This window comes from Nicotiana tabacum, chromosome 11 (genome assembly GCF_000715075.1).
Source record: "Nicotiana tabacum cultivar K326 chromosome 11, ASM71507v2, whole genome shotgun sequence".
Lineage (NCBI taxonomy): Eukaryota > Viridiplantae > Streptophyta > Magnoliopsida > Solanales > Solanaceae > Nicotiana > Nicotiana tabacum.
The window spans coordinates 81050210-81061191 of record NC_134090.1 but is presented as its reverse complement, the minus strand read 5'-3'; the positions used below and the strand labels follow the sequence as shown (position 1 = coordinate 81061191).

At 30.3% G+C, this 10982-nt stretch overlaps 1 protein-coding gene across 1 annotated transcript; it reads left to right on the top strand.

Moving 5' to 3' along the window:
• The first annotated feature begins 1785 nt into the window (after positions 1-1785).
• LOC107825547 (putative carboxylesterase 18) lies at positions 1786-9133 on the top strand. Its single transcript, XM_016652418.2, has 2 exons — positions 1786-2503; positions 8520-9133. Exons 1-2 carry the CDS (start codon positions 1871-1873, stop codon positions 8943-8945), a joined length of 1059 nt encoding a protein of 352 aa, XP_016507904.1. The 5' UTR covers positions 1786-1870; the 3' UTR covers positions 8946-9133.
• Positions 9134-10982: the final 1849 nt, after the last annotated feature.

Sequence of the window (10982 nt, the reverse complement as noted above, 5' to 3'; positions counted from 1 at the left end):
TTCTACCAAAGATACTGGAATATCCTACAGAACAAGATCACCCATTTCTATAATCAGACATTCCATACCCTAGAAATGAAGCCTAAAGTAGACACAACCTATCTCTATCTGATCCCCAAGTGTGCCAATGTCATAATCCTTAACAATTTCAGACCTATTGGGCTATGCAACAGTATGTACAAACTGATTACCAAAATAATTGTCAACAAAATCAAGCATGTTCTCCCTACTATCATTGGCCCAAGCCAAACCAACTTCTTATCCAATAGGTGGGTCAGCGAAAATGCCATCATTTTGCATGAATACATAAGTCATTTCACTAAGATGAAAGGAAAAAATCTAACATAATCCTCAAAATTGACTTAAAGAAGACTTTTGACAGATTAGAATGGTCCTTTATTAGAGACACTCTAGTGTCCTTTGGATTTCCCCATAATATAACAAAGTTAATCATGTCTTGCATCTCTACAAGCTCTATCTTTGTCCTGGTAAATTATGGGGGGGGGGAAGAGAATAGAACTGAATTATTTCATCCTAGTAGGGGTATCAGACAAGGGGATCCTATGTCCATTACATTTTCATCATGTGCATGGAAAGACTCTCCATGAGCATTGAGGCCCAAGTGTAAAATGGTAGTTGGTTCCCTAACAAAATTAGTCATACTAGGCCAAAAATCTCATACATATTCTTTGCTGATGACCTAACCATATTTGCAAGGGCAAATACCAAAAACTATGGCACCATCATGGAGACACTACACCACTTCAGCTGTCAATCTGGACAAAGGGTCAATACCTTAAAGTCCAAAGTTGTCTTCTCCTCAAACTGCCAACAGAATACAATAACTAGCTTAGCTAGGACATTGGACATTAAGGCCAGCACTTCTTTTGGAAAATATTTATGTTTTTCAATCTTCCATAAGAGGCTAACTAATAGGGACTTTCGGTTCAACATTGATAGTATGCAAGTTAAGCTAGCTAGCTAGAAAACCAACTTTATGAACATGACTGGGTGAACTACCTTAGCCAAGTTCTCTCTGGGGTGCATCCCTAGTCATGTCATGCAGCCAATCAAATTGATAGGATTCAAAGGAATTTCATCCGGGGTACTACTGTTGTCAAACATGCTATTAATTTGTACATCTTAATTTTTTTTAATTATTAGGGTTTTAATTCTTAAATTACTATTTTGCCCTTAATAATACTCGTTTATAGAAATAATATGATACGTTTATTATCAAAAGATTCAAAAAATATTTTTAATGTGTTATTCGCATCTTTAGTTTATGGTCATATGATTCAAATCTTCTTAATATTATTCAATATCCATATTTTGAGACATTGATTATATAGAATATGGTGCATTATTGATCAAATTACCAACTACCACATGCGACATTTATAGTCTTCCTTTCAGATACTAGCTGAGAGTGTAACTGTTGCAAGGAAATCATACTACAATTGTACATTTTTAAATAGTGCTTCAGGACCCACTCAAATTTAAACCTTCGAGGAAATTGCTCAACTATATTATTTTTTCAAATTAAATGACATACTTCCCGTTTTAATTTATTTCAAAATAAATAATATTTTTATATTTTTTTAATTTGAAAATAATTCAACTTTAAACTTTTCATTTTACCTATTTAATTTTAATAAGAAGATTTTATAATTACAAAAATATTATGTTTCATACAGCTTTTATGAAACTAATCTAAATTGAAACGGAAGTAGTATTTCCTTAAAAGCGTCATACTGTATTATGTATTTCTTAAAGAGCAACATATTATATACGGAGAACTTGTGCTTCCACTGTATTTTTCACACAGTACATTTCTCGTTTTTCTCTCTTGCTCTTTAGGTTAGCATCTATGGCGCAGCAAGAACAATTCCTCAATCCTCAATCGAAGAGACCGTCAGCTTCATCGCCCCCACTTCCTTGGAGAACTCGTATTGCACTATCCATCATCTCCGCCGTTACCAATTATTCTAGCCGTCAAAACGGCACTGTAAACCGCCGCCTCCTCGGTTTCTTCGCCCTCAAAACTCCGGCCAATCCCAATCCAGTTAACGGCGTTAAGTCCTCCGACGTCACCGTCGATCCTTCCCGCCATCTCTGGTTCCGTCTCTTCGTTCCCACCACCGATGAATCCCGAAAAATGAGTACACTTCCGATCATCGTCTTCTTCCACGGCGGAGGGTTTGTCTACCTCAGCGCGGATGGGATGGCTTACGACGCCGTTTGCCGACGTTTTGCCAGGAAAATCCCGGCCGTCGTTGTCTCCGTTAACTATCGTCTGGCGCCGGAACACCGGTATCCTGCGCAGTACGACGATGGATTTGATGTGCTGAAGTTCCTTGACGACGAGAAGAACCGGGGGATCTTACCGGATAACGTGAATCTATCATGCTGCTTCGTCGCCGGAGATAGTGCCGGAGGGAACCTCGCTCATCACATGGCTAAAAGAGCGTCGGAATCATCGTCCAGCTTCAAAACACTCAAGGTATGGTCCCTCTCTCTCCATTATCCTTCTCATTTTCCAAACCCATACATATGCCACGTCTGCATTTCTGTATATATTTTACTCCTACAAAAAATATGGATTACCATATATTTTGTATAATATTAAATTATCACTGCCTCACTGGCCACAATTATTATTGTGTCAGTTATTTAAAGTAAAATTGGTTGCTCAAATATCTCTTCTACTTTTTGCCCTTTTTCTTTTGCATTGAAAGCTTAAATGCACAAGTGGCTCTAAGTATATTTTAGTATGTTCCATTAATGTTTTTGGATCAAAATATTCTTCAACAATAGGTTTTGTAATTTTTTTGTTTAAGTTACATCAAATATTGCCAATCTCAGTGATTTTCGTACAAGCCCTAATAACTTGGGGAATTTTAAAAGTTTGCGGCAAAGAGCACTTCCCCTTAATTGAATCCTAAGTGGGGGGAATTACAATTAATGATGAATTCTGAATACTAGATAAAAAAAATTCACAAAGTAGTTCTTGTTCGGCAAAGATATTAGTCTACTGTTGGAGCACTTTGAGACGTTTTACCAAACATCATTAAGGGGTCACCTGTTAGAGTATATGAGAATACTATTGATTGGGATATGTTAAATATACTGGAATTAGTAATATTGAGATTGTTTCTTATTTACTGTTTGATTTGGTGTATTAAAAATAACATGCATTACATAATTTTTTGAAATTATTTGTTTAAAAAAATAACCTTCACATGCTTATCCACGTGTTGTTTGAAAGGGTAGTTTTGTCTTTATACATGCTTATTCATGTATTAAAATCTATGATATTGCTAATGTCATTTACTATATAGTCGTTTGATAAAGTGTGTAAGAATAATGTTGAATAGGGTGTATTAGTGATGCTGGTATTAGTTATGCTAACATATTTCTTATCCACTATTTGGTTTAATTTATTAAAGCATTCCACATTTTTTTAAAGAATTGTTTGTTTACAAAAATACACGCATAACTAGTCCATCACTTTATCTTTTTAAAAGAAACATATGTTGAGAAATATTTTTATATGAAAAAGGTTTCAAAAATAATTTGATTTGTCTACCTATATTGCAGTATAGAACTGGATATTTATTTATAAAAAAATATGCCAAGTATTTATTTATTTACTAGGGATATAACTTTATTTTTCACTTTCTTGGATTATTTTAAACTTGCATTAATATTATAGTATATTTTAATCAAGCATAAATTCTTAAGGATAATTTGTCTTTAACTAAGCTAATGCATGCATTAAAATCCATTGCATTGTTAATACCATTGTTTCTTATGCATTAGTTATGCATAAGATAATACTTGTATAACTAACGTATATGTTCAAAAAGTGTACCAAATAAGGTATTATTAATACATAAAGATAATGCATGCATTATTTTATCTAATGCATGCATTATTTTGTTTAATGCATCCTACCAAACGACCCCTAAGTATATAACTAATAAAAGTATTAGTAATACATATATTATTTTTCCTAATACTACCAAACGACCCCTTAATGTTACTGGGAAAGATGTTCCTCTGTTCTATTTTGTCATGTCTTTCAATATTGGCTAAGCCAAGATGGAAAGTGATATGTGTAGCCAAAAGAAGTACTAATAAATCTAAATCGATTAACCAATTCCTGAGAAATATCAATTAGATACTTGTACGAATCTCTTCCCCTTTATTCCTTTCGACTTGTTAATCAACAGTCTTGATTTAGATTGTGGTCCACCAGTAGAGAACCCGCAATACGAAGTGTCCACCTTTTCAACTTTGAACAAAATGTGAGGAATTTTAATGAACCAGGAATTCCATTAATTGTTTTACTCCCTTCGTTTACTTTTTAGCCGTGAAGTATTCTAAAAATAAATTTTTATTTTTATTTATTACTTTTCGTATATCAAGAAAAAAATAATTTATTTTTTCTCTTTTGTCCTTAGCATTAATTACTTATTCAAAATTATTTTTCAAATTTATTAAAACTATACACCAAATAATATGGGTATTATGGTAAATTATATATTTTATTTATTATTTCTTAAAGGGCATGCAAAGTTAATAACGGACAAGTAAAAGTGAAATACATTATTAGTAATATCGATTCCATTTTTCATTTTCTTCCTTGATGATTAAACCTAACCTACCGCACCCTTCACTTCTTTTCGTCACTGTTGGTTGCGTGTTTGATTTTAATTAGATGCTTCTGGCCACGCGTACAATAACTAAATGGAATTTACTTCCGTTAAGTAAAGAATATTGATCTTTAGATTCTCTCTGCCCCTTCATTTCCCTTTTATTTTCCTTTCGTTTCCCTTTTCTTTTCAGAATTTAACAGTCTTAAGATTTGGGAATTATGAAATAATGGTATTCCATAAAAACTGTATAGCTTATTTACCCAAAATCTAACCATATTTTAAACTAATCTATATTTATATTATCTTAAAAGAAGGGTAGTGAAGTATGAGGTTAAGTCAAGTGACTTATTAAGAAAATGTCACTTTGCGCATTTAAGACAAAATCTAAAAGAAAAGTCTTATCTATATATGTATATCTATATCATATATATATATTCAATCATCAATTTCGTTCTATTTTAGCTAAAAATATAGAAGTGAAAACTAATTAAAAGTCATAATAATACAACAACAACAACAACATACCCAGTAAAATTTTACTAGTGGGGTCTGGGGAGAGTAAAATGTACGCAGACCTTACCCTTACCTCGAAAAAGATAGAGTGGATGTTTCAAAAGTCATAATAATAAATAACCAATGACGATTGTACTTTTGGAAAAATTAAAATATGTATAAAGTGAATAATTTACTTAAGATATTAAGGATTTGATGACTTAAAATAGCAAATTTTTTAATATAAAATAAAAAAATTATTTATAAGGTAAGAAAAAAATAAAATATTAATTAAAGTATATATTCAATAACAAGAATAATGAGGTTATATTAATTTTGACAAATCGGATAAACAAATATTTTATGCATAAATAATTATTTCTTAAAATGATATGAAAACATTATTGCAACAATTAGATTTTTTTGACGATTAATATCTGAATTGAGTGCTGTAAAGTTAAGTTTGAAAGCATATGATGATTTTTGAAAATATGGTCTGATTTAGCAAATAGAAGAATAAGATATTTTTGAATTTGAGATGAGATTTTTTTTAAATATGATAAGAAAATTATATTTTGGAATACGAGCTATAGAGACAAAGTTACGATTGAAATAATTTTTATTTGTTAGTTGTATTATATTAAAATGAATGTGATGAAAATGAATATTAAATTCAAACAAGCTAATAAAAAGCTACATGACAATATAATTGTATTAAAATTGAATAATATAATAGCAAAATAAGGAACAAATAGAGAAAAAATAAAATTTTATTGTAAAGAAAAAAGAAAGATAAAACTTATTTAAAATTGATATGAAATTTTTTTTAAAGCATGAAAAGAAAGGTCATAATGTGGATAAGGCCACATAACTGAAGTTTAATAGATAAAATAAAGAATTAAAAATATTAAATAATAAAAATAAAATTAGAGATGATGTGAGGATATTTATACTAAGAATTAATTTAGAACTAAAATGTAAATATATAATACTTAAAAATAGTATTAATAAGTTTAAATTATTTAAAATTTTCAAGCAATATTTTATAATAAAATAAATGCTTATTTCGGGATTAAAATTTTTATATATCTATCTATATTATATTAAAGAATAATAGTGGATATAATATTAAATAAAGTGATAAGTTAATGAAAGCCACATGGATAATAATGCTTCGCTCTAATTGAATATTAGTGGCGGAGAAATAGATAAAAAAATAGTTATACATTTATACTATCAGCTAAAAAATAAGTTGGAGAATGAACTTTTTAGAAATGGGTAAAATATGGATAAGATTCTTATTATCCATTTGAAAAATGGATAACCAATGAGTTTAACTTTTAATTGCAAATACTCAAATTGGGGAGAAATTTAAAAATAGCCAGATTTACAACTGGTCGTTCAAAAATAGCCCAATTTCAAAAGTAATCGAAATTTAGTCACTTTTCATGTAAAGATAAATCTTAGCGAAAATACTGTTCAAAACCCAGAAAATACGTCAGTATATTATGCTGGAGTTCCAGCATAAGTATACTTGAACTCCAGCATAGTATACTGGAGTTCCAGGATAAGTATGCTAGAACTCCAGCATAATATGATGGAGTTCCAGCATAAGTACACTAGAACTCCAGCATAATATACTGGAGTTCCAGCAAGTATACCAGTCCAGCATAATATGCTGGAGTTCATACACAGGTGCACCGAACTCCAGTATATTATGCTGGACCGGTCTCTGTTGCAGCAAAATAGTGGCTATTTTTTATTGACTTGGTAAACGTTGGCTATTTTTGAATGATCAGTCTGAAAATTGATTATACCGTGTTATTTTTACCTCAAATTAGTGAAACTAGAAATTTTCCCAAAAGTAATCATATTAAAGAAGCTATGGATAATATGAATATCCATATTATCTGTCGATTATTCCATTTTTTATAAGTACTAGTCTTAGGGTACGCGCGATGCGCGTGAATCATGTCTCAATGAGTATAATATTTAAAATATAGTACTAAGTTATAAAATAAAAGTGTAAGTTCCTAAAGATGATTATGGATATTAATTGTGTATAACTAACTCAATAATTAAAAAAAATATCTTATGAGTCCTCAACATAAATAATTCAAACTTAAAATTTGTTCCAACTTTACAATTTCAGATTTTCAGTTTCACGGGCAAGAACCTTGAAAATCTAAATAATCTTGAAGGATACAATTTACAACATATATTCAGGTAACTAATAATCTACGAACTTTAAATAAACGCAAAATTAAAGTACAATAATAAACAAAAAGGGACATTTAAAAAAAAAACAAGCTAGTAAGAGAATCTACGATTGAAATCTAGCTAATAAACTCACTCATATTTAGCTAAATGTAACATGGATTAAAAATTAAAGAATCTCATAAATTATCTTGTTAATTTTACGTCTTTTATTGATTTCTGCTCAACATTGCTCATAAGTATAATAGTGTATTTAAAACTTTTGAAAGTTAAAAGTATAATATTGAATAATATTATTAGTGCAATAGTCTTGTATATTTTTAAAAAGTGAACTATCTACGCTATTGTCCAAGAACTCGTACTTCTTCTTTTTTAAATCTTTTTATTTTTCCTTTATTTTATTTTCTTATCATTTATATATAGTTTACACATTAGACTTATACAAAGTTCAAAATCAAAAGAAAAAAAAAATTTAACTTTTTCCATGGTTCATATAAGAAATAAATTAATAAGTAAATTTAATTAATTTTAAGCTCTAAAATTTTAAAAAAAATAATAATTAAATAACTATTATATGAAATGTTTATTATAATATTTAACATATAATTGAGGAACTTCAGAATATATTTTTATGTGTGATAAAGATCAAGTTTGAAATGAAAAGAAAAAGCATTAGTTTTAAATTTTAGTCCTTTATTGTATGTAAATATTATTTCATAAATAAAAAGTATTCTATTAAGTTTAAGAAACTCACATTTTCTTATTAATTTATATATGTTAGGTAAGAAAGTCAAGTTTTAAACTCACGGTAATAATTAGGACTTCTTATTTAGTTCAATAAGGAAATATTTAAATTTTAGGTGATTCAAATACCCTAATTATTAGGAAAGTAACTAAATTACAATTATGTCCTATGTGAAATTTATTTTTAGAGGGTAAAAAAGACGAACAACATTTCGCTAAGGGCCTTCGTGCTTTTAATATAGTATAGATTAAATATGGGTTGGGTATGATAATTTATCTGTCTTTACATTATCTTTTTTCAGCCTTATATCTGACCCGACCCGTTCCCTATTGAATATTACCAGCCTTCCAAATATTATTCTTTTTATTTGAATTACGTATTGAAAGATCATCTGACTCTAAAAGGTGATTGGACTGGTGGCCATACAACCATTTTTCGGAGGTGAGGAACGAACCGAAGCAGAAACAAGACTAGCAAAGATTGACCCATTGATATCAGTGACTCGAACGGATTGGACATGGAAGGCATTCCTGCCACCGGGTGAAGGGATGGACCGGGACCACGAGGCTATCAATGTTAGCGGCCCAAGGGCCGCTGACATATCAAAGCTGGATTTTCCGGCAACGGTGGTAGTGGTAGGTGGTTTTGATTCCCTTCAAGATTGGCAAAGGAGGTACTACGAGTGGTTAAAGAAGTCGGGCAAAGAAGTCTACTTGTTAGAGTATCCAACCATGGTGCATGCTTTCTACATTTTCCCAGAGCTACCTGAATCTACACACTTAATTTCTGAGATTAAGGACTTCATTCATAAGCAATGCTCAAAGTTGTGAAGAATTGATACCATGATATATTGTTTCTTCACCAATCTGGATATCACATCATGTGCAGTAATTATAGAGTTCTCATGGAGCTAAACAAGAAAGGGATATATATTATATATGAGAATAGACAGGTTATTGGTACTCTTATTGTTGGCACTTATATTGTTATGACATTCTAGTTAATTGTTGGCACTTCACTTCCTCCAGACCCCCTACCCTCCTGGTGTGGAAATTCTATATGTTATGTCTATATTCTACTTACTTTTGTTTTTTTTTTTCCCGGGATAATACATAATTACCCCTGGGATTATCTCGTTTAACCAGATGCACTCTTGCTAGGTTCCTATGACCCCCTTGCATTTGTTAAAATTGGAATTAATAGCACCTTTTGAGCTGATGTGGCATATGTTGTGGTTTACACTTCGGTTTAGCGCATGAAAAGCTCCAAGACAATCTTTTTTTCACTTTTTTCTATTTTTCTCTTCATTCTTTTTCTTTTCTTTTGTTTTTCTCTCTTCTTTTCATCTACTTATCTCTCCATCTGCAACTTCACCATTCACACCCATCTCTTTTTTGTTTTTATCTCCTTATCTCTTCATCTGGATGGAAAAGAAAAATATGTAGCCCTTGGTAATTGAAGCATAATTCTTATCTTCTTGAAGAGACATTGACTAGCACATTTTTCTTCTTCAAATTGAAATTGAAAAATTGGTCCTCTTTGGCAGAAGAAGATTTGAATAATCTAAAGTCCAAACAAGCACCACTTGTATATCTTTACGTGAAAAGTGGCTAAATTTCGATTACTTTTGAAATTGTGGCTATTTTTCAACTACAAGATTTGAATAATCTAAAGTCCAAACAAGCACCACTTGTATATTTTTACATAAAAAGTGGTTAAATTTCGATTACTTTTAAAATTGTGGTTATTTTTCAACTACCACTTGTATATCTGGGTATTTTTGAATTTCACTTGCACCAATAGCATCAACTACAGTTGAAGGATTCAGCCCACAAAGTAACGGATACTGTGGCAAACTAAAAATGGAACTAATTTCTTTTGTTCCTTCTTTTTACTCGTTCTTTCTTTTTTCTTTTTCTTTTTTAATCCCTAATATTGTTGTGGAAGAATGACCCAAAATCGGTAGCGATAGAATTTCGATTTGGTGATGATTTAATTTTTCAGAATTTAGTTTAATGGTGATTTTAATTTTCAGATTTTGGTTAGATGCTAACTTTTAGGTGGTGAATTTAAAATTTTGGGATTATAATTTGGTGGTAACTTAATTTTTATTTCAATTTTGTGGTGGTATGACACTTATACTCGGTGCATAATATAGCGTAAGTATATATATATTATATATATATATATATATATATATATATAAGCTATATTCGATACAGTATTATCTAATACACTTATACTTAGTGCATAGTATAGCGTAAGTATATATATATATATATATATATATATATATATATATATATATAAGCTATATTCGATACAGTATTACCTAATACACTTATACTTAGTGCATAGTATAGCGTAAGTATATATATATATATATATATATATATATATATATATATATATATATATATATATATATATATATATATATATATATATATATATATAGCTATATTCGATATAGTATTACCTAATACACTTATACTTAGTGCATAGTATAGCGTAAGTATATATATTATATATATATATATATATAAGCTATATTCGATACAGTATTACCTAATACACTTATACTTAGTGCATAATATAGCGTAAGTGTCACGACCCAAAATCCCAACCCGGTCGTGATGGCGCCTCTCGTGGGGACAAGGCTAGCCAATAACAAAACAATACATCTCTTTATAATTACTTAGTGGGAATAAGTCTAATTCGCAGATAATATAATCACAAGTGCGAAGTAAACATGATAGAATAATGGAAACCATCCCGACTCAGCCCGAAATCGGGGTGTCACAAGCCACGAGCATCTAAAGATCTAAATACTAATACAAGACCAGCAATATACAGAATGGAATTTA

Excerpts from the sequence above, each read along its gene's own strand:
- LOC107825547 (XM_016652418.2), top strand. The coding sequence starts at position 1,871 with ATGGCGCAGCAAGAACAATTCCTCAATCCTCAATCGAAGAGACCGTCA. Across the intron at positions 2,504-8,519 it reads CCAGCTTCAAAACACTCAAG|GTGATTGGACTGGTGGCCAT; the intron begins GTATGGTCCCTC and ends TGACTCTAAAAG.